The sequence below is a fragment of the Cryptosporidium ryanae genome (genome assembly GCF_009792415.1).
Source record: "Cryptosporidium ryanae isolate 45019 chromosome Unknown contig_11, whole genome shotgun sequence".
Taxonomy (NCBI): Eukaryota; Apicomplexa; class Conoidasida; order Eucoccidiorida; family Cryptosporidiidae; genus Cryptosporidium; species Cryptosporidium ryanae.
This window is the reverse complement of record NW_027125521.1, coordinates 490,887-515,405: the sequence shown is the minus strand read 5'-3', so window position 1 is coordinate 515,405 and position 24,519 is coordinate 490,887. Positions and strand designations below refer to the sequence as shown.

Genomic DNA, 24,519 nt, shown 5'->3' with positions numbered 1-24,519 from the left:
AAAACCTAAAAACCCTAACCTAAAACCCTAAACCTAAAACCCTAAAACCCTAAAACCTAAACCTAAAAACCCTAAATATGATAAAATAAATAAGCATATATTCAATATTTAAAATGTTTTGAAGACTATTAAAGTATTATGTTATAAAAACCTTGAAATAAACCAAGGAATACACAATAACTATTGTATTTACATTTACAAAAATAAAATTGTCTCAGAATTTCCTTTTTTAAAAACTAAGCATTAAATCTCATTATTTATTTAATATGTTTTCATTATGGTTTAATATGTTCTTTAATCTCACTAGCAGTTTAATTTTTCATTTTTAGTCTTTAATGAATTCTTTCTATAAATAGGCATGCAGGTTGTAAGGCGCCGGCGCTGAATTATTCAGAGATCTTATAAGATAGTCTGGAATGAATGAAAAAAGAAGTGGCGAAAAATAAAAAAGGAAGGCAAGCACATTAATAATTTGTGTATGTGTGAGAATTGGGTTAAATTATACTGGAATAATAGTGAATAAAGCGTAGGAAGGTTATAAATCAGAGTTTTAATATAAGGAGAGAGAGATTAATCTATCCCACTGTGATGCGTTTGTCTTTCTTTGGACTACTGGGATTAGCGGTGTTATCTCTCCAGAATAGTTCTGGTGTATTTGGGTTTGAAGGTACAAGTTCTGCCTCTCACAATGTGTGTCTTACGGAGAATCTTTTTTATAACGAGCTAATAAAAAATAGAGGAAAAAACATAAATATAGATTCACTATATAGATTAATTCCACCTGGAAATGAGAAATTTATATTTCACTTTGAGCAGAGCAAGGCATGTGCTTTGGATTCGGTTCAGGTTCCTCTCTCTATAGGATTACACCGTCCTCAGAAATTAACCTTGCCTATAAATAGAAGTGTTTCTGCTTCAACGGCCCAGATATATTTGAATGAGGAATATTACATTAACAGATACATAGAATATACAATAAATACTGTTGATTTTCCTTCCAAAATTGCTCTAGTTGGTGTTTGCATACTTTACAGCTTTAGGAATGTGAGAAATCAATTAGGTGAATTTTCAGCTCTCCCTGATATTCATAAGGTTGCTGCTGCATCATTACAACTTCCTCAAGTATCTGACAGTGATGACTTCAGAAATTCTTGTATTCAGTACTTAATTTCAATTTCAAAAATTCCTAGAAACCACTCTTCAAAATTGATGATTGCTTTAGTATGTAAACAGATACCTAAATGTGTTAAAGATACGAATATGTCAAATTCATTGTCTTCTTTAAGGGAGATTCTCGTAAATGATCCAGCAACTCTATCAGTGAGCAATTCATTAAATAAAATTTTATTTATTGAAAATATAAGGAACAAATTTAACGGAAGGCCTCTAAATGAAGGTCTTTTGAGATTATACAGAATTGTGTCGAAGTTGGATTCAATTGTAACCACACACTTTGATAAAACTTCAATAGATGTTTTTGGAAATTCTGACGAGAAACAAACAAGTTCATGGCATAACACTGTAATCTATGGATATAATGGATCTTCTGACAATATATCCTGTGAGGAATCTTTGATTTTACATTTTAAGGCACATCCACTGATTTTGGGTAAAGATAGCGCAAGCAAAAGATCACATTTGAGCTCAATCCTTTGTAACTACTCTGAGCAGGCCATAAATCCTATTTTTATTCCAACATCACCTAATTCTATTTTATTTCAGTATTTAATGTATTTAAATGAACATTTGGAGCTCCCAATAGAGCTAATTTCTTGCTCTATGTGTGTTTTCCATCTTTCTGCTTCATATACTGGGATGTATCCGGAATTTGATTTGGCCACTAGACTTGCTGTTTTTCTTGAAGGTTATATTTCTGCTGAAGAAAAATTTATGCAGACCTGTATGGAGGCTCTTCCAAAATTCATAAATCTTTCAGAGAATACATTCATTTCCGGAGAAAGAGTGATAGTTGATCTTAAAAAAGATTCTAATAGTATTTGTTCAGCAATTAAGAAGTGTTTTGAATCAAAAATGGAAAATGTTCTCACTAATGAGGAGCTAACGGCTTTAATGCTTTCAGTATTACCGTTGAGTTCAGAAAACGAGAATTTCCCTCAAATTTTGCATAGATCTAAGTTTATACACAAAATATTTGATTCCAAGGTTGAAAAAGTTGATCTTGAGGAAAGAATTGAAAAATTAAATAAAACCCAATTGAAAGGTATTAAGGGATTACTTACACCTTCAAAAGCTATAAAAGAGGTAATGAAAACACTAAATTACCAAGAATCTAAATACATTAATGGAGTAACAGCTCTAGAACACTCAGAATTAGCTATTAAAACTCAGAAATTGTACTCTTCATTATTAAGAGTGGCACTGATTCTTTTAGAAAAAGTAAGGCTACCAAGAAGTAAAACAAATAATTGTCCTATATCAAATCCTAATGATATTGTTGAGGAGAAAAATCTACAAAATGTTGTTATTTCAGTTAAATATATACTAGAAATAGTATCAAATAGTCTTACGCCACACGAATGTGCTGAATCAGTTTTAAATAAAAGAAGTGAATATTTGAGAGTTTATGATACTGTCTTGGCTATCTGTGAGAGTGTGCTTTTTACTTCATATCCTAACTCATTCTCAGAATTGCCATATTTAGTCAAGTTGGTCGTTGTTGCTTCAGATAATTATGGATTTAGTTTCAATCAACTAAAGAGAATATATGCATATGCATCCAGTTCTTTCTCTGTCCTTGGATTACAACTGAAGTTGCACCCTCTATTTGCACATATTTGCAGATTTGGCTCATATGATAATCATAAAAAATCCGAATACAATATATGTATGGAAAACTTCCAATTTTCATCCTTTTTTTCTAGCTCTCAAATTCAAGGAAAACAAAAGCTATTTTGTACGCATGTTTCGAAAATGTTAAATGACTCATACTATGACAGAATCGTTTCATTTTCCCTGAAAAATTTTGCAAAAAAATCAATATCTGAAGAAAACTGGATAAAAAACACAACTGATATATCAATGGAAATTAAAGATGCGTTGAACGAGGTTGTTGGAATTAGTTTCCAAAAAGGTTCTGCCTTAGGTGAGGCTAACAAATACTCTGCATTTTTCGTTTCTAAATTTATTAGAAGAATTCAGAGGTCAAGGTACTTTGGGGAATTAACAGGAGAAGATCTCAAAGTAATATTTGTTAATATGTATTCAAACTTTGAACAAATACCAGTAATTGGTAGTTCTTCTTTTGCAGGTAATGCTCTGAGATATGAATTCATATTGGCTAGAGATTCTTCTGCTGATATGCATAATTCTAGGTATATATCTGATAATGTATTTGGACTTAGGAGCATTTTATTTAATGATATTCTTTTTGAGAAATTCTCATATTTAATCAGGAAATGTTCGCAGGTTTTATTAAAATTCTTTGAATTTAAGAGTAAAACCGATATAAATGAGAAGGAAGTAGGAGAAATATGTTCTTCAACATTTTCACTACCAAATAATGAACTCCCAACACAAGTCACGGACCGTCCTCTTTTCATTAAGTATTTAGTTAATTATTTCAGTATTCCCAAACAAATAATTCCAAAACTATATTGCATCTACAAAAAAGTAAGAAAGTATTCAAGACCCATAACTAAAAAACCATCATTTGAAGCAACTCTAAACTTCGGACTTCATCTAATAAATTTAACTCGTGGATTCAAGAATTCTAATGACCCAGGTTTTATAGAAAAATGTAACATTGCATCACTATTGTCTAACATTTTAAACATGAACAGCGAAACTGTTGTTTATGACGAAAATGCATCTACAAAGACTTATAAAGGTCTTTCATTATCTTATCATGATGAGAACCCAATTGATCATAGACTTATTGGATACTTCTGCAGTGACATTCAAGTTTGCTCTGATAATTACGGTGAAAATTCCATTTACAAATACATTTCCTTACAAACAAATTATGATCTAATATTTACTGATAATCTTAATGGTGATCCACTTAATACCCTCACTCAATCTTCTGAACAACTTTCATCTGATAAAAATAATACAACAAATCTGGAAGCTCCCTTATTCAAATTCTCCAACTCAAAATTCACCCAGAAGCTTGAACAATTAATTGAAAATTATATTTTTGAAGGGGTGGAAATAAAAGACAATTATGATAAAACTGTTAAAGTCAGAGGAATAAGAACCCTTGAAGCAATTAGACTTTTTGGTGTCTTCCATGATAGCTTTCTTTCTTTATTAAAATCAAAAAATCCTGAAAAGGACAAAAGCCTAATCAACTTTACAGGACTTTATTCTGGATCAAATCCAATAAAAGGAGTAAATGACATTAATGACAATTTTGAAGTATTTCCCTTTTACAATTCAATTAAAGTTGTAGATGAAATATCCAAAATTGTTATTTCGAACTCTCAACTAAATGGAGAAACATCAAGTTTGGTATTATCCAAAAATCCCAGAACAATACAGATATGTTCTGATATTTTAAAGAGTTACCTACCTGAAGGATTTGATTCTTTAGAAATTGAATCAATCTGCACTGTCTCATTTTCTCCTTTCAAATACTAATGAAATAATTCAAACTTTAATATTAATAATTGGCAACATTGTTCGTTTCATATATTTTAGTTAATCCGACAATAACATATATGCCTGTTTACTTTGGATTTGCCTTTTGGCGATTATCTGTGCATATCAGAGATTTTCTTGGCTGAAATTCAGGAATAGAGCATATAAGATTGACATTATTTGTCATAATATCAAATTAACGGTTTATTTTAATACCAATACACCAATTTTATATTGCTCAAAATCGAATATTTAAACGCTAGAATTTATATTTTTAATTTTTATATTTGACATAAATACTTGATATTATAATTATATTTGCATAATTATAGTTTTAATGCAAATACACGTTCATTTATGTACTTATTTCTTATTTTATGTAAACTTACATTTGTTAGCTCTATCCTCAATTTAAAGCACATAAATTGTTCATACCTAAATATTAACACAAAAACTTAAAATAGTGTTTGATTCCAATAATAAAAATAAAACTTTTCTTATAATTAACCACTTATATCGAGGTTATCCATCTTATTTTCCAAAAATGTAATATTTGTGTGACAAGAATATTGTGGCGGGAGTTTGTGAGAAGTTTCATACCTCTTCAGGCACAGGTGTCCTAAATGACAATAACAAAAGTGAATAATATAAGAGAATCTGAATAATAGTATGTAAAACTAATTGTAATATAAATTTTATTATATAAGTTTAATTTTATTGTACTAAGTTAAATTTGAAAGTAATTTTCTTATAAACAACACTATTTTTTTTTTGAATGTGGATTAACTGAATAAATAAATATAAGTTGTAACAAAAAAATGAAGGTCACTTCAAAAAGTATAATTTTATTCGTGATTTTATTGTGTGTGTGTAGTTTTAATTACAGAATTATATTTGCTAAAGCCATGGGTACTCTAGATTTTGAAATTAATGCGAATGAAATATTGAGAGCAAGAGTGTATTTAATGCAAAATAATGTGGAACCGATGACTTTAGTTTTTTCTAGTAAAGTATATCCCGAATCTAATATGGAAGAGAATGAGGTAAGTTTTTCTAGTTATTTGTAATTAAACTTCTATTTAAAAAGGAAAAAAGATAAATGATTTCAAAACAAATTACTTCAACATCTTACATTACTGATTATTAATTACATATTTAATATCCAGGATTTAGGCTTTCTTGAAAGTTTTTCAGAAGATAAAGAATATTTTGCTGTTCAAAACAAAAAAAGGGTTCAATTAATAACGCCTTGCAAGTCAACTGTTGAACAAATATACACAAATTCAGGGACGGTTTTGGCTGCAGAAAGCATAAACGTAGGTTAAACTATTAAAATCATAGAAATGATGATAATTTTAACTAACATATAAAATTTAACATTTAAATTGTTTTTATCATTATTTCTATTTAAATTTTAATTGATTTAATTACATGTTAATTACTAATTTTGTCAACATAGGGATCTACATCACCTAAGTATATATTATCATTGTTATGTACAGAATTACCAAGAAATTCAATATTAAGTTCAAGGAAAAAAAAAGAAATGGGAAAATTAATTTTTTCAATGCAACTTTCCTCTAGAGAGAATGCAACAATTACCGATGTCCCAGATTCAGAACAAGTTGAACAAGGCACTGTAGTTCTGGGAATGTGGTTTGATGACTACACATACGTGAGATATGAAGCTCTCCGTAGATTATATAATGCAAGTACTCTTTATTATAAAACTCAAATGATTGGACAAAAATTTAACAGAGGCTTGGGACTGATCAGTTTTGAGACAGAAATAACTTCTACAATCAATGATACAGGATCAAATTATCAGGTACAACAAATATATGGTGAAACTCAGTCTCAAAGCACAGGCTTTCAACAAATGTACCATACTGACCAAACAATTAGCCCTGAAATAAAACGTGATGAGAATAATTTGAATGTCTTTAATGAAAATAACATGGAACAAACTGATGGAGATTTTGATGTAAAGGCAAAAGGAAGTGTAGAAAAGGGTGCTAAGACTGAAGAAGGTGGAAAGATAAGAAATAATGAAGAATACGATGATTATGAGGATGAAGAACAAAAAGGTAATGAGGAAGAAGACAAAGCAATTAAAAATGCACTTATGAATGCTGCAGTCACTTATTCCGTAATCAACATTAATAAACTAAAAAAAGAAAAACTACATAAAATTACGAGTACTCATCGCTTAATAAACTCAAAAAATACCAAATGGACAGTGAAATCTCCTTGTTCGGGAATTTTAACAACTAATTTACTTGAAGACGAGCCAGGTCAAAAAATTGAGCAAGGAACCTTATTTGCTACAATAAAATGTGATAAAACACAAAGGGGATCAAAGGATAGAAATTACGAAGACTTAATCGTACCTTTTTCTGTTAAAGTTACCAATATAAAAATTAAATTTCAGGAATCCAAATCAAATAATGATTTTAATACAGATACAAGTACATTACATGCTAGAGTATCAAAAAATGAAAGAATTTTATCGGGAAAACTTGTTAATGAATCAAAATATATCCCAAATTACTTGATTTACGGCAATTATCAACTTATTACTGCACCTTGCCGAGGTAGAATTAGTATTTATAAGGATATTGGTAGTTCAGTGAAGGGAAGAGAAAAAGTATTTAAAGTAAGATGTAAAACTCGAAATGATGATAGTTACAATGAAAATAATATGTCTTATGGGAAAGCAGTTAAAAGTGGCTTAGTTGCTCACTATTTTAAAGATGACCATTCTAATGTAAAGGTAAGTTATTATGAAAAATTAAACAATATTAATGTTTCTTAATAAATGGATATTTATTTATTTGACATTAATAGTTTAATTTTTTTTATTTTACTTCTCAACAAATGATTAATGAAATTTAGACTGGAGAAGCAGTAGCCATCATCAGAAATAATTGGAGAATATTGACATCACCTTGTAATGGATTATTGGTGTATACAGATTCTCCCGGTTTGGCTAAAAGTGGAACAAATGTAGCAATTGTGATATGTAATGAGAACAAGTTAAAAAGAAGAAAAATCCAAGCAACGAAGTCATTTATTATTTTAGCTACTATTTTACCAAATCCTTCAATTGTAGTGAAAAAACAACCAATAATTATAGTAGATACTTCAGAATTAAACTGGGAAAGCTTTGAAGAAGATTCTGACCAATCAAATGACGAAGTGGAGATTGAAAATATTACAAAAACTATTTTTCCATTAAAACAGAGAAATAATGATGAGAACACAAAAAGTAAGTTACCGAAGTTACTTTTAAATTGAATAACTTATAAACTTTAATATAATACTATTTATAATGTTGCTAATATTGTTACAGCAAAGGGAGAAATTCAAGATGTGACCTCGCCATGTAACGGATATTTTGTGAAACAGTTAAACCATAAAATTGGCTCTAAGATAAAAGAAAAGAATGTTGTTGCTTTAATAAAATGCGATAACAATAAAGTTTACACTTACATCGCAGGAAGAAATATGATAATTTTACAAGACGATGCATATAAAAAAAATATTGAACTTGAAAGCGATACAGAAAATGAGTCCAATTCTGCACTCGGTGAGATTCAAATTTCAAAAGGAGAAAAATTATTACAAATTCTTTTTATTTACAATATCAAACATTACGTAATTAAGGCTCCCTGTGAAGGCTATGGATACACTCTCAGTTCAAAAGGAAAAAAAATATACAAGGGAAAGTACTTTGCTGTTATTCAATGCAAGGACAATGAAAAAGAAGCTTCAAAACAAAAAATAAAAGCTGTTAAAGATATGGAGATAATCACCTCATATATATCCTTGAAAAAGAAATTTTTAAAAGGAGAACCACTTTTTATTACGGTAGAACAATCTACTTCATAATGAAGTTAACACAAACTATCTAAGAGAATTAAATGATTATCTCTATTTGAACAACTTGGGGATCACAGTGTTCAAGTAAAGCATTTGGTTGTTTACATATACTTATTGTTTCATTATATTCTTATTTTTAATAAATTTTATAGAAGCAAAATACAACACAGGAGATTTCGGATATATTAACTTTATTCTCAAATTAAAGTGAATGAACTTAAACTATTTGAGTTAATATGAATTTTCATTTTGAATTTGATATTTAGACCTATTTTTATTATTTTTGTTTATTCTTTTTGCAACAATTACCTGTTTTTACACATTTGAGATTTTTTTTTTTGGCTTTTAAGAATGAGGGCCTTTTAAATATTTTTTTCAAGACATCCAATAACTTATTTCTTCTCCTTTTTGTCTCCTTGGTCTCTAAATCTGATTGAGGAAGTTCGGAGTAACCTTTTTTGTCGACTATTAATAAATCTACAGAAGGTACAATTTTAAACAATTTTTTCTTTGTATATTTATTAGATTTTATTGAATTTACCAAAGGATTGAACCTCTCATTTATTAAGATACCTATTTGCTCATTTATAACATCCACAAAGTACATATCGGAAATTCTTTTCATAAGTTTTCCTCTTATTGAATTTTTATGAGAAAAAAAGGCCTGATCTAAAATTTTGCATTGAACAAGTAAACTTTGTTTGCTATGCTTATGTTTTTGCAGGATTTTATTGATTAAATTGATCATATTTCTACTTGAAGCGTTTGAAACATGATAAATTAATGATTTTACTGCTTTGGCATGCTGTAAGAAATCATTCGATAATTCAAGAAAATCTAACTTAAACTTCCTTGTTTTTTTTCTCCATGATTTTTTCCTATTGTACTTTTCTGCAACTCTAGTTGCTTCTTGTCCAAATAAAATAAGCTCTTTGATTTTAGATTTGTGTTTATTAACCTCACTTATAAATGTTTCTGAGGCTGGACTTTGTGAATCAGTTGAAATATCCAAACCAAAATTAACACTTTTGATTTTCTTTGCTTTTAAATAGCATTGATTTATTTCATTTTCTTCTTGTGGGGATAATTCAACTTGCTTTGAATATGATACTGTTCCCTCACTAACATCATATTCTTTACCATTTGCTTCTGGAGATTTGTATTCTTGATCTACAGACTCCAGTCTTCTATTTCCAAAAACAGATTTATCTTTTTGAATGACTTCCATATTATTGAAATTATTTTTATAGTTATTTTCATGGATATCACCAGATTTCCATCCTGATTGTAATTCCTTAATGTTATTAATATAGGAGAATGGCATCCCACTAAAACCATCACTTCTCTTTGGACTTGTGATCTTTTGGTTCAAATTAGTTTGTTCTGGTGTGCTCGCTACTTGATCCAAATCTGATATTTCAGATTCTGTATCAACATCCTCACTTTTACTTGTTTCAGATGCTAATTCAGTATTTTTTATATCAATATAATTTTCGGTGCCAAAATCAGTTTTTTGTATTTTTATATGGCTCCTTTCTGTTGTATTGCTATCTTTAAAGGATTGAATACTTTTATTTATACTTATCGGTTCATCATGCGGATTGTAATCATATTTGTTTGAATAAAAATCAGTATTTAAATTTGAATCTATTATTTTATCTTGGAGAGTTATATTTAAAGTTGGAATAGAAATTTGGGAATTGGTATTGTCACTGTCAATATAATGATCTGAAACTCCAACACGATTTTGAATAGGTCTATCATGTGAGTAAACTTCTTTCAATATCTTCGAATCATTATTTGTATTAACAGGCCTTTCCCAAACTCTACCAGACCCAAGTTGTTTGCTTATAGTCTCTCTTAGTGTTCCTCTCATTTTTTCTAATTCCTCTTGTAATAAAGATTTTCCGAATGTATTTTTTGTTAGTCTCATTTCCTCATATCTATTCTTGTATAGGAATGTATTATTTGGAGTTTGAGATTTCAAAGATGCAATATATTCTTCCTCTGCGGCATTTTTAGGTTGTATTGCATTATTTACATTATCTCCAGCTAAACCTTCAAAAGAATTTTTAATATTCTTTACATTTGAGCCTGAAACACTCATATTATTTTTATTTCCACTCCCATACAAATTATATTTTTCAAATTGACCCACTAATGTTTCAATAACAGATGCAATTCTAGGACTAACTTTTCCAGCTGTAGCATTTGTTCTTACATAGGGTCCAGAATAAAATCTCTGATTTCCTATTGTTTTATCCTCAATAAAACTAGAATCTGGAGTTGGAGGTTCGATAGTTTCTGATTTATAAAACTGCAAATTAACGTTCGTATTCTTTAAATCAACCCCTTCATTTAAAAACTCTTTCTCCGGAGGATTATTTACAGATAGATCCTCAGTTAAAGTAATTTCATCAGTAGGAGGATTCACAAATGAGGATTCTGAACCACTGGGTTTTGTTTCTGTTTGCTCTATAAAATTGTAAGATTCACTTTCACTATTTTTTGTATCTGTATCATGTGAGTTTGAAATATCGCTACCGAAAGATGAACCAGTTTCTCCCAATTCAACATCAGTTTGTTTATCTTCAGGCGTTTCGTTGATTTGAATTAAATCAGATGTCATTTGGTCTCCTGTCACGCTTGATTCAATAGAATCTGAAATTCCAGAACTTAGAGATGATTCAAAAATATTAGGTTTGGCAAACATATTTTCATCTTGATTTTGTGCAACATCCACAAATTTTGGAAGTTTTGACTCGCTAACCTCCTCGAACACAACCTCTGATCCTGGCAATTCTTTAGAATCTTCTTTCATTTCAGATTTGTGTATTACTGGTTCCACAGCCACTTTATAATCATCAATATCCTCTGGAAATTCAACCAAAGGAGTTTTTTCTTTACTTTCCTCAATTTTTTCTGTAACTGGTGTTTTTACAGAGCTAGAGTCAACTTTTTCAGTTGGAGGTTCATCCAAAAGAACTTCTGATTCTTTCCTTTCTTTTTCCGAAATAGATGGTTTATCTTCAAAAGATTCCATAATTGCTGGACTACTAAAATCATCACTTTTCGCTAAATGTGGTGTTAATAAATATTCTGCGCTATCATCTATATTGTCATACCCATATTGAATACTTTCACCTTCACCCTCTCGAGGTTTTACTTTTCTGGAATCTATATCTGATTGAGAAGTTATGCTTCCTACAAAACTTGAGTCACCTAAAACAAGTGACTCCCCTTCAGGAGCAGAATTTGATGATCCCCCAACACTTGACTCGGATGTCTCAACATCCTCTTGACTCGGTTGTTTACTTGACTCCCGATCAGAATCACCAAACACGTCAGAACTTTCACTCGTCACAACTTCTACATTTGAACCATCGCTGTTTTTTGAACTATAATCATAGGAAACAGAGCTTTCATTTGCAAATACCCCAACTTCAAATCTATAAATCAGCAGAACTGTTGTAAGTATTATATACAACCGAAAAAAATAGGATAATATCATTATAAATAATATATTTGCCCTATTTATTTCTATAGATGTATTAATTAGAATAAATGATTCCCCACACTACCTTTTCTGGCATACATGCATCAGAGGTGTTACTCGGATTGTTTATTAAGTATTGAATACTTAAATAATAATTACTTATGTAGAAAAGGTGTTGAGCATTGAATACAAATAAATCAATTGCAATGTATGTGAGATATATAAACAATATATATGTTATTCAAAATTACAAAATCTAATTCTATAAAATTATATTAGATTAAACATGCCTAACTTCAAGGCTAAATATAGTCTCAGGCATAGATCTTTTTACTATACCGCCTTCGTTAATGTTACCGCCACATCCCTGTTAAACTGTTAAACATTTCATTTTCATTTAAATCCATAAGTTATTTATGTAATACAAAAAGTAAACAATTTTTATTATTTTGATCTTGTGAATAGAGATGAAGCACATACAAATTAATCAATACTTGCGGTTATTTACCTTTCAAATCATTCTCGGAAATATTAAATAGCGTTTTTTTCTACAATAAATTTAATTGAATTTTTACAAATGTTTTTGATACATGCATAAATTCAAACTAAAATATTCGAAGCTGGATCTGAGTAAAATTTTATGATTTCAATATGTTTAAGGTTCCAAACAAACATATTTAAGTGCATAACTTTAATCAAATATTGAGTTTTAAATTGGATTTTTCTAGTAGAAATCAATGTATCTCAGGCTGCTCTTATTTCGCTTAATGATTGAATACGGATTGAAAAACTCTCCAAAAAGCTTCAAACATTCAAAGAGTAATTCCAAAAGTTTATTATATTCATCTAATGATTTATCCACTTTATCTGTGAATTTAAGAACCATTAGTTGACTTTTTTCTTCCTTTTCCTCATATTTCTTCTTTAGACTCGAATCTGTTTCTCTTTCATTCAATCTCGAGTATTTAGTGAATATTTCCAACCAGAATCTCAAACTATTTTTTTCTATTAGCAATTCGAGAAATCTTTTTTCAAGTTTACTGCATTCTTTTTTTGTTAATGGGTGAATTGAACTACCTAAATTTGTTTGGTCTGATCTCAATTTAATAAATGAATTTTGGTAGAAATTAAAAGAGGGTGAGGTAGGCCACTCAAGTAAAAATAATGCAAATGAGATCACAAATAATGATGATAAAAATTTATTTCTTTCGAAAAACGACAATAAAATCTTCATTTTAGATTAAATAAACTAATTTCATTTTAAAATATTCACATTCACCTCTTTACCTTTTCACACTTTGGAATATGTAAAAAAGGTACCAAATAATTAAGTATGTTTACTTTATAGATAAATAATAAGAAAAAAATATTTTTGTTTAATTCTAATATTTTATCAACAATTTATTAACAGCATACTATAAATCCAAAAAGGGGTTGTTAAATCCCTCACTCGAAGCACACATAATTGGTTTTGCACCCGCCCTCGGACTTTTTGTTATTAAAATAAACTAGTTAATTGATTTTTTTTCATTTTGTTCTAACAATTTATATATTTGTGTGTGTTTCTTTTTTAACCTTATAATAAATCAATGGATCTTTTATTTTGTATTAAATTTATTAAAACCTGTTTTAAAACCCTTATATTTTAATTTGTTTTTTTCATCTGCATTTTGGAATTACGTTTTTGCTTGTCTTCCAATATAAATCACATTCTATAATTCTATAAATTGGTTGAAAGTGAACATTGGGTGAAAATGGTGGACTGATTAGCCATTATTTTGAGTAGACAGTGTATCATGTTTGTGACTTGGTGATTAAATAGTTTTTATTGCTAGGCTCAGTATATTCTTGTTATATATTCTTTTTGAAATGGAGAAATCAACATTAAAATAAGTTTCGTTTAATCCTGTCGCTATAGAATGTTTTCTCTGTGTATGTTAGTTTAAATATGAAACTATGTTTAAAATGATATTGAGACTAAAGGTAACGAAATAGTAGATTTTTGAGTGAATTAGTTAGGTATTTTAACATAAATGTTAATATTAAAAATAAATACTTAAATATTAAAAAATAAAATTACTCTCTATATGTTTATTATAAAAAGTGAAAATGAATTAAAATAAAAAGTTTATCAACATACAGAAAAAGGATTAAAAGAATTGAAAAGTAAATTAAGAACATGCTTTTATAATACTTTTTCTGTATTGTTCAAAGTCACCATCTTTAAATTCCTTTAGAGTTTTATTCACGTGATCAATATGCCAAATTGAATCAGCAACACATGAAATAAGATGAGCATCATGACTTACAATTATAACACCGCCATTGAAGGAATTTAGGGCAACAATGAGAGCTTGAATTGCATCTAGATCAAGGTGGTTTGTGGGTTCATCCAAAATTAATATATGTGGATTTAGATATGCCATGATTGCAATGGCAACACGACTTTTTTGGCCACCGGAAAGTACATACAAAGGTTCTAATGCAAGAGTTCCATATATGCCAAATCTTCCAAGGAAATTTCTTGCTTTTTCGTCCGAAATATCTGAGTTAGGATATTTAGCTTGCAATTGCTGAACCGAATTTAAAGTTAGATCGAGAAGATCAATATGATGTTGTGCGAAATATCCTATTCTTATTTTTGGATCCCTTCTAATCATTCCTTTAGTTGGATTAAGTTGTCCCATGATAAGTCTTAAAATTGTGGTTTTTCCACTTCCATTCCCACCACATATAGCAATCTTAGAATCGGTTCCAATACTCATACTAAAATCATTTACAATATGTTTTACAAGTTTTCCAGAATTTTGAGAATAGTAAAAACCAACTTCACAACATTCAATTAGCGATACTGAAACTGTGTTGCCCTTTTTTGAGTTTATCGAAATATCTGAGTTTATGTCAAAAGTGTTAAAATCAAAGACAACACTCGGATCTTTTCGTATTTCATCCAATATTGGAAGTTTCTCAAGATACTTAATTCTGCTTTGTACCAAACTTGCTCTAGCTGCGTTGCACCTAAATCTATCAATAAATTTCTGTATTTTCTCTTTTTCTGCAGTTTGTTGTTCATATTGCTTTCTTCTTATTTCAAGATCAATAGAACGAACTTCTTCAAATGAATCGTAGTTACCTCTGAAATTTGTCAGTTTGTTGTCACAAAAGTGAATAATGTCCGTGCAAACCTGGTTTAGAAAATCTCTAGAGTGACTTACAATTACACATGTTTTGTCCCACTCTTTTAAGAAATTCTCAAGCCAGGTGACTGCTAGTATGTCTAAGTGATTTGTAGGTTCATCTAGCAAAAGTATGTCCGGATTCGCGTATATCGCCCTAGCTAAGGCAACTCTCATTCTCCAACCACCAGATAAACGAGAAACCTTTTGTTTCAGTGTTTCATGGTTGAATCCTAACCCAACCAAGATTACAGAAGCTCTATTTTCTGCAGTATATGCATCTATTTCATTTAATCTCTCGTATATCTTATTTAATCTATCCGGATCATCTTGTGATCGTTGTACATTATCTGAATTATCAGTTTCACATTTTGATAACAACTTTTTTTCCTCTTCCAAAAGTGAAATTCTCTCAGTATCTATGCTCAATACAGACTCAAGCACATTTTCTTCTTCTTTAAAGCACAGGTCTTGTTCTACACATGCTATCGATACATCTGTGGGAATCCCAGGAATTTCTCTTCTTACTATATATGTTAATAATGTCGATTTTCCAACTCCATTTCTGCCTATAAGACCATATCTACGCTTTAAACTTAAACACAAACTTGTGTCACTTAATAATGCTCTTCCTGCAATAAAGATATTAATATTTTGAATTTGAATGTCCCTCATTTTTTGTCTTGAACGGTCTGTTGGATGCTGACAAACAGGAACAGGAATCTCTAATTTCTGTTTTTCCCACTGTCTTAATAATCTTAATTGTTTTTCTTTTTCTTTAGTTAATGCTTTTTGAATTTTAATACTCTCACCTATAGGAGTGCTATTGTTAAAGTTTCCAGATGTTCTATTATCAAGTTCTAAAAGTGGATCATGAAAAATTCCTTTCTCTATTCCATTAAAACTTAAAATTTTAGTTGGTTCTATTGCTTTTAAAACTCCATTGAAACCTCCTATACCTTCTTCAGGCTTAACTCCTAAAAAATCATAAAGCTCATCTATTACTTGGTCAACATTAGTAATGTTAAAATAATGTCTCATATATAGTTCTGTCATCTCAAATAATTTAACTTTCGACAACATCCCGTTGTTTTCATAAATCTCATTACTAATTACATTAACTAAGTATTCTGTAACTATTTCGTCTCCATAGTTTCTCTGAGATCCACATATATTTTTAATATAATCCAATATGAGTTCTCTGTTTGGGAGCGAGTTACTTGTTTTTTCATGGTTATCTTCTGAAAGTAGTATATTCCCATCCATTTTATGCGAACAAACAAATTATTCTTCCTTTGGAACTGAAATATTCAATATTAAAATTCATATGTTTAAAATCAAATAGTATTTTCAAGGTAAGCCAGAAAATAGTTAACCGCCCTTTTTTAACTTATTACTGGAATAAGCCCCATACATTGACAATATAAATTGCTTTTAAAAGGTAAAAAACATAAGGATTGATTGTTATAGGAAGGTAACTGTTTACACTAATATTATAGTTCTCTTATTTTCAATTAAATGTTTATTTCGTTTTTCTTACGCTTGTTTTTATGATTTCACACTCAAAAATATAAGTTTTTTAATAATAAAAAAAAGATTATGGTGATTGTTTTTTAAATACGCAATATTAACACTTAAATGAATTCACTCTTATAAAATCAACTCCAAAATATTCATTACTTTTTATCTTTCATTTGGAGAATCACCTAAAGACCTTTAAATTTGCTCACCATATAAATTAAACTACATTTTTTAGATTAAACGTTACGCGCCTGAAGTGGTATCGTATTTATTGATATTTATTTTTATAGGTACCCAAATGAATAAAAACTGTTGTCCGCGTGTAAATTTAATAATAAATATTGTTTAAATAGAAATGTATTTATGTACTATTATTTGTTGAATTGTATTTTTTTCGCAAGGAAAGACTAAACATTAGTTAATGTTAAATGGAAAATAAATTAATGTCAGATAGGTTATAATATTAAAATTGAAGTTAATATTTATAAATATTTATTAACTATCTGTATTAAACTTTAATATAAACTATAAAATAAGAGGCGAAAATAATAGTAAAATCTAAACGGAGTTAATTGTAATTATAGACGACAATAAGACCAAAAGTGATAGAAGCACGTATTTAGATATTTAACGAAGAGGGATATTAATATTGAAACCAATTATCCCAAGTTATATACAAATTAAAACATCAATACATAGATATAAAAGTTTGTTTATATAAAAGTACTGTTTATATTGTCATCTCGTGTTATGTTAGGGTCAGTAAATAAGGCGTGAATAATTGCTCTGCTGGTTAAGGTTTTGGATAGCAATAGGTTTGATCTTTTCTGGACATGGAAAAAGAAGAGCATAATGATGCCAAAACAAATGAAGACAAACAAAATGCGAGTCCAATATCAGAGGAGGTTGATACATCAATAAATACAAAATCAAATGCAAAGGTATTGGAATCATCAACTGTAACACCAGCAGCAATAGTAACGGAAATAGATAAAGAAGGGCAAGAAACGGATAAGGTCGTTGACTTTATAGGGTATGAAAATCCCACAAATAAGGCATTATACGAGGCTAATATTGTTCTGACTGATACGGGAAAAAAGGACAAACTAAATGATCACAGAGCACAAGAACCTAAAAAGAAGAAAAGGCGCCAGAGTGGATCTCAGGGAAGTTCTTTACATACTCTTTTGCATGGAAACATTCCCAATGTTGAAGGAAGTAATGATGAAAATGGAGGTGACAAAAATGTTGATTTTGGTTTGTCAAGCCATAATGAAAACGTCTCTGATATTAAAATAACTGAAAATGACAACAATGTATCAAAAAGAAGCAAAAGTCTCAAGGTTTTGAGTTCTAAATCTAAAAAGAAGAAATTTCATTATAGGCACGAAAATATATTTATAAATAATGAGGCTGATGAAACAGATGAATATGATGACCATACCGATGTAAAAAATACAAAGTCTTCTGAGTATAAGGGAGGTTTAAAAAGAAAAACAAAATTGCATTTGTCTAATGATGATGAAGACGATGACGAGGAAGATGACGAAGATGATGAAGACGGTTATGAAGAATTGAAGGATTTTATCACGGATGAGATTGATGATGGAATAGATGACCAAGGAGTTTATAATGAGGCTAACTTTGGTAACTTCAACAACATTACTTCAACTGAGAAGGGAGATGGACATTTATTGGGTTCCGGAGACGTTAACAATGATGATGATGAGGACGACGACGATGATGAGATTTTAAGGGGTGATCTTGAAGAAGATGACTTGGAGTTGATTGAAGAAAATACAGGAATTAGACTTAGAAAGGACACACACTCTCAAAAACATCGTCTTAGAAGGGTTTCCGAGGCTGACGGAACTTCATCAGGCAAGACTTTAGTTGGAAAAGATATAGGAGATTTAGAGGATCTTCTTTTTAGTGGTGAAACTGGTGGAGACGACCTTGAAAATTTTAATACAGAAGATAACCGTCTGAATAATGACTTGGATAATGATGAAATATATGATGAAGATGATGACGATGATGGTTGGATGGTTTATGATACAGAAGAGAAATCTTATAAAGGAGACGAATATAGTATGATTCAATCTGTTTTTGGAGACTACGATACTGTAATGGACATTTTGATGAATAAATTTCACAAATATAAGTCTTCGGACAGGGATGATGATGAAACACACCTTATTGAAGCCAACACAGGGATTAGCCGTTCTAATAACATTGTTGACCTTGCAAATAAGAAGTCAAACAAGCAATACTACAAGTTGGATGAAGAAGATGAGGCACTTTTTGAGGCCCCTGGTGATGAAAAAGATGAAGAGTTAGAACTGCTTCAAGAAGGTGTTAAAAAAACCACTTTACATACACTACAGAGTATATCAGAACCTAGTGAAATTGAAAGACAATATATAACTGATTTTGATACAGAAGTTAGAGAAGTTGATGCTCCAGAAAGACTTTATCTTTTGTATAGTGAAAGATGGAAATCCCTCAGTGGTAAAAAAATCGTTAAAGAGGAGTTACAGATCGAGTCTAACTGGATTACCAAAAAATTCTTGCAAACATATCCTGAGTTGTTCAAGGAAGATTATATTCGCAGAATCCACACTCTAGAGTTCAAGTCTTCCTTTCCTTATTCATATGGAGGTGGCTCAATATTTAAGATAGTTTCTAGTGCAGTTCTTAATGTTTTGGACTGGATATTGAATGAACGCCTTGATATTCCATATATTTCTCTGCATAAATTTCACCTTGTTCATCCTCCTTTGAATGAATTTTTGATAGGAAAAATACTATATCTAGATTCAGTTTACTGTAATTTAAAGTTTTCTATGGAATCTCTTCATTACAAGTTGATCAGTCAAAGAAATTCTAAAATTTTGGATAAATATTCGAATATTTCTGAGGTAAACGAGAACTTTGATAATGAGGAGTTTATTTCTGCATTTTTGGCAGTTTCAGGATTGAATGAGATCCTTTCTATGAAAAGCTTTGATTCAAATCGCGACATTGACCAGCTTAGACTTTATTTGACTTATCACATAGAAACTCAAAGGTTTAGGCAAATAACCAATATGGATAATGAGGGTGAATTGAGAAATAATATTACTGAATTTTGTAATGACTCTGGTAGAAAACAAAGGAAAAGCTTTTTGGCTGGATTGTTTGAATATATTGAAAACAACAAAGTGTACGATGTTTGGAATCAATACATTGTTTCTCCATACGTACTTTCTCTTTACATGAAGAACTTCTCTTCTCCACAATTTCACTGCTCTGTCCCAGCATCTTCATCTCATAAATTACCAAGTACATTTTCTTTACTTCCTCCAGCTGGTCCAGCAATTGAAAATTCTAAATCAGCCTTGAACAAATGGTTTGAGAAGTATATTATACCTGAAAGTCCTCATTTTTTATCTAGTGAGAAAATGATAGAATCATTAATAATTTACGAGGCAAAAAGACTTGCAACATTTCCAATAATTAGGGCAAAAATTTATGATTACTTTTTTTGCAATGCATGTATAACAACAGTAACAACAGTGAAGGGTGAAAGGAGTTTGATACCGAATAATACAGCATGGTTAGCCGGTAGAATATTTAGAAAACCTATAAACACGTTGTTTCCTGGCACTTATTTACCATTAAATGATGATAATAACGATTCAAACTCTAATTTTAACGCTTTATTTGATGGGTGTTTATCCTCCCAGATATTTGAACTTGAGAAACAGGGTCTTATAAATGTTATTATTCATCCTCTTTATTTTGATGATGAGGCTCCATGGAGGGGTAGTGATGGAGAGGCTAGGATTAAGGAACGCTTTTTACACCAGGTTAGTATGTTTAAGACAGAATTAAACTCTTACAATAATTCAAATTTTGATTTTGGGAAGAATTTGGAAAATACAGTACATTTAAAAACCAATGCACCCATTCCAACTCCAATTCAAAATAGATTTGATCAGGAAATGAGAATGTTTAGAAATAGCGATAATATAGACAACAGGATAGTAAGGAATATCTTAGATGAGCTCAAGTATGGATATGTGAGTGTTTCTGGGAATATATGGAGTAAACAAATTCAAGTGCCTATTCTTCATAGACTTATAGAGAAGGAACTGTTCCCAGCATTTAGAAGGGATGTTTTAAATTATATGAAACTGAGATCTCAGGAGTACATCGCAGAGCTTTGTTATTTAAGTCTCCAAAAACGTCTTCGTTTATTGCCACCAAAAAGACCAACTAAATTGGATTCATCATCTAAAGATAATTTGAAAACTAGTGGGTTGGATTTAGACAATAAGAGTAATAGTAACTTTGACAAAGACGATGAGAATGATGATTTTGATGAATATGAATACGGATTTAACAATTTAGGATTTAGGGGTACTTTTGCAAATGGGAGATTCCTTTCTAACCAGAAAATGAGAGATCAAAATTTGTTGCAGTCAAAAGAAGAATACAATACAAGTTGGGGTTTAAATGTTATTTCCTGTGTTATAGAGAGAGCTAAAAATGGTTTTAAGATTTGTGTTGTGGCTCTGGATATTTTTGGTGAACTAAGGGATTACTTAATGCTAAATCATCTCTTAATTCCTGGATCATCTATTCATAAATTCTCAAATATGCTTAACAATAATAATCCTGATAAAGGTGACGCGTCAGGATCTGTAGAAACTCAAAGATTTGAGGAAGATTTAGAGAATTTAGTAAAGTTCACGAAAACATATTTCCCTCACTATATTTGCATTGGGGTTTCAGATATGAAGTCACTTGAGTTAGGTACTCTTTGGGGAGATGTAGTTTTAAAAAGAGTTAAGAGGAAGGATAAGGATTACATTCCAGGAATATATTTTGTTTGTATGGATGTATCTAAAGCTCTTGTGAGAAAATTAAACTCAGAGTCAGCAACAAGGAAAGAACATGAAGGGTATCCTATTCCTGTAGAGATGGCAATTTCTGTCGGGAGATTGGTACAAAATCCTCTTGCAGAGCAACTAAGACTTTGGGATGACGGTTGTAATGAAATTGAGAGAGAATTGGGTGTAAATTTAACTGCAAAAAGTGAATTCTCCAGGTTTAGTAAGTCAACAATTAGGAATTCGGGAAACTCATTCTATAGTCAAGTATCATCAGGAGGAAGTGGATTCAACTCAATTACATGTCTAAAACTTCACAGATACCAAGATAGTGTTGACAATAAACTTTTACAGTTTCATCTCTTAATGGCAATTCGTTCTGTTGTTTCAAATATGGGAGTTCAAATTAACAGAATGAAGGGTCATCAACATCTTCAATCTCCACTAAAATTTGTTAGTGGTTTGGGTCCAAGAAAAGCGAGATTGTTGGGTTTTTACGTGGATTCTATATCAGAACCTATTCTAAATAGAAGTAAATTGAAAAATGAGTCTAATGTTCTCTCTGATGGAAGAAATAATTCAAGTTCTTCAATTAATTCAGGTTTAAAAGGCAAAAAAAATAGAGACAACTATCACAACAGTCAATATGATGACGAAGATGACTATCAATCTGATATTGAAAAGAAAAATACAGGGTGTCTCACTGAAAATGTTTATTTAAATTCTGAAGTGTTTTTAAGAGTAGATGAAGAGAGCTTGTATGAAAAAGAATTTAATAAAAATCTTAATATTTTTGATATTAGTCGTCTTAGTGATATTTGTGATACAGAATTTGTTACTACTATTTTAGGTAACATAAAGGACGTAGCTTCTGACGAAGGTACCAATTCTGCAGGAGGTTCCAGTGGAAGGCAAAAATGTGCAAGTAAGGAGGTTGACAATTCACTTTATTGGAGTTGGATTAGTAAACGAGAGAATAAATTGGAAACTTTGGATCTTGAGGCTTATGCAAAGTTAATGTATGAAAGTCAAAATATACCTCGATTATTACCATATTTAAATAGAATGCTTGCGGAACTCAAGAAACCATATGATTGTACATATTTCGCGAAGGAAATTAGAGGAATGGATAGATATAGACAAGTTAAAGAAGCTATGCAGATATCCAAAGAGGATTTATTTATAGGATCTGAAATTACATGTAGGGTAACCGGTGTTGTAACAGTTAAACCTGGAGGTTCTTTCCCGAGAAATCCAGTTTTATTCTGGTTTGACCAATATAGCATGAAGGTTTTAGTTGATGATTTTGAAAATTTTTGGGATGAACTTATGGACGAGCATCCTTTGTTACAGTCTGTTCCCTTGGCATCAATATTTAAAGTGAACACTCCTCTACAAGCTACAGTTACTAATATTGATTTTGTTCAAAACTGTGTCTTCGTTTCATTATCTCAAGGAAAAATATGTAGTACTCTAAATTACCTTATTGAAACTGTATGGAGACAGCAACAAGTAAGATCAGAGAAAATAGAGAAGGATAATAGTAATATATCTGAAGCTGATAGTCTAAATACAACATCAGGTTCAGTTTATGGTTCAACATCTGTGTCAACTCCAAGTTTTGAAGAAGTTTCAGAATTTCGGAGGAACAATTTTAATATTCTTCAAGATGATCTTTCTTCTCTTATTTGGACTGATATACGTCATTATGCATATATTTTATTCAAGAAAAATTTGAATGTAATATCAAATTGTTCTAAAGCTGAATTGAGTTCATTGGGAGGAGGTTCAGACTTTAAAGATGGTGCTGCAGGACGATATTTACGTGGAGGGACCATTCACAGAACAATTCATCATCCTAATTACAAGACTTGGAATCACGAGGAGGTATTGAATTATATGAAAGACGAAAATATACCAATTGGAGAGGTCGTAATTAAGTCTTCGAATAGATATATAGACAAACTAATAATGTATGTAAAGGTTTGTAGCAGTCCTTTCATGGTTAAGATATTTAATATTGATGAGTTTGATCAGAGACTTCCGGGAGAGCTTGGAAGAAGACTAAAAATAGATGATTCTGAATTCAACGACATTGATCAAATCTTAATTCAATATGTTCACCCTCTGAGAGTTCACCTTTCTACTGTTTACACCCATAACAAATATAGAGCAAATATGGAATACCAAAATTTAGTTTCTGAATTACTTGTTGAATCCACTAGAAGTGGAAACTCTATTGTTTGGGGAATTGTTGCAGACAAACAAATTCCATGTAGATTTCATTTAATATCAGTTCCACCAAATACGAGAATGGGTTCTAGCGGAGCAAGAATCCACTTCGAGGACGGTATTTACGTCACTCAAAGGGGATTTCAGTTATGGAGGAAATCAGAATCTACTTTAAGGAAACTTCTTAATTGGTGGAAAACTGAAGGTTTTTTCAAGAGAGCTCATTATCTCGATGATTACAAGAGATATAAAGAGTCTATGGTTAGAGAAAAGCAGGGTATTAAGGGCTCTGCACTTCACTCTAAGAGATTTGGTCCTGGCTCAAACCATTATTACAATCAACACGGTACAGTTGATAGCAGTGGATACGGTAGCAGTGGACATGGAGGAGGGTTCTATCAAAACCAACGTTATGCACATGATAATCACGGCCATTATAGCAATAGAGGATATGGGCATAACATGACCAATGAAGTACATGGTACTAACTATGGTGGTGCCACTGCTGGAAACGCCGGCAGAAATTACTACAGAAGACAATAATAGCAGAAGTAAATGACTTTCAAACTATCGCAGATCACAAAAGGTGTCTTGACTTAAATTGTAGGATATTAGTGGATTTAAAGGCCAATTATTTGAACGATAAAAGTTAATTTGGGGGTTAATAGGTGAAACAAACTTTATAAAATAAATTAAAGAAAATGAATTATATTTCATGTTAATACACATTGAGTCT

At 30.6% G+C, this 24,519-nt stretch overlaps 7 protein-coding genes across 7 annotated transcripts; 4 read left to right on the top strand and 3 right to left on the bottom strand.

Moving 5' to 3' along the window:
• Nucleotides 1-588: 588 nt before the first annotated feature.
• FG386_000156 (uncharacterized protein) lies at nucleotides 589-4,599 on the top strand (the record flags this gene model as incomplete). The annotated part of the gene is made up of 1 exon (XM_067339467.1): nucleotides 589-4,599. One exon carries the CDS (start codon nucleotides 589-591, stop codon nucleotides 4,597-4,599), a length of 4,011 nt encoding a protein of 1,336 aa, XP_067198265.1.
• A 1,546-nt stretch (nucleotides 4,600-6,145) lies between these two features.
• On the top strand, nucleotides 6,146-7,414 carry FG386_000154 (uncharacterized protein; the record flags this gene model as incomplete). The annotated part of the gene is made up of 1 exon (XM_067339465.1): nucleotides 6,146-7,414. The coding sequence occupies one exon, from the start codon at nucleotides 6,146-6,148 to the stop codon at nucleotides 7,412-7,414; it is 1,269 nt and encodes a 422-aa protein (XP_067198263.1).
• A 692-nt stretch (nucleotides 7,415-8,106) lies between these two features.
• FG386_000153 (uncharacterized protein) lies at nucleotides 8,107-8,490 on the top strand (the record flags this gene model as incomplete). Its single annotated transcript, XM_067339464.1, has 1 exon — nucleotides 8,107-8,490. The coding sequence occupies one exon, from the start codon at nucleotides 8,107-8,109 to the stop codon at nucleotides 8,488-8,490; it is 384 nt and encodes a 127-aa protein (XP_067198262.1).
• Nucleotides 8,491-8,758: 268 nt separating this feature from the next.
• Nucleotides 8,759-11,992, bottom strand: FG386_000152 (uncharacterized protein; the record flags this gene model as incomplete). Its single annotated transcript, XM_067339463.1, has 1 exon — nucleotides 8,759-11,992. The coding sequence occupies one exon, from the start codon at nucleotides 11,990-11,992 to the stop codon at nucleotides 8,759-8,761; it is 3,234 nt and encodes a 1,077-aa protein (XP_067198261.1).
• A 709-nt stretch (nucleotides 11,993-12,701) lies between these two features.
• FG386_000151 (uncharacterized protein) lies at nucleotides 12,702-13,211 on the bottom strand (the record flags this gene model as incomplete). The annotated part of the gene is made up of 1 exon (XM_067339462.1): nucleotides 12,702-13,211. One exon carries the CDS (start codon nucleotides 13,209-13,211, stop codon nucleotides 12,702-12,704), a length of 510 nt encoding a protein of 169 aa, XP_067198260.1.
• Nucleotides 13,212-14,148: 937 nt separating this feature from the next.
• Nucleotides 14,149-16,419, bottom strand: FG386_000150 (ABC transporter ATPase; the record flags this gene model as incomplete). Its single annotated transcript, XM_067339461.1, has 1 exon — nucleotides 14,149-16,419. The coding sequence occupies one exon, from the start codon at nucleotides 16,417-16,419 to the stop codon at nucleotides 14,149-14,151; it is 2,271 nt and encodes a 756-aa protein (XP_067198259.1).
• Nucleotides 16,420-17,507: 1,088 nt separating this feature from the next.
• FG386_000149 (transcription elongation factor) lies at nucleotides 17,508-24,326 on the top strand (the record flags this gene model as incomplete). The annotated part of the gene is made up of 1 exon (XM_067339460.1): nucleotides 17,508-24,326. The coding sequence occupies one exon, from the start codon at nucleotides 17,508-17,510 to the stop codon at nucleotides 24,324-24,326; it is 6,819 nt and encodes a 2,272-aa protein (XP_067198258.1).
• Nucleotides 24,327-24,519: the final 193 nt, after the last annotated feature.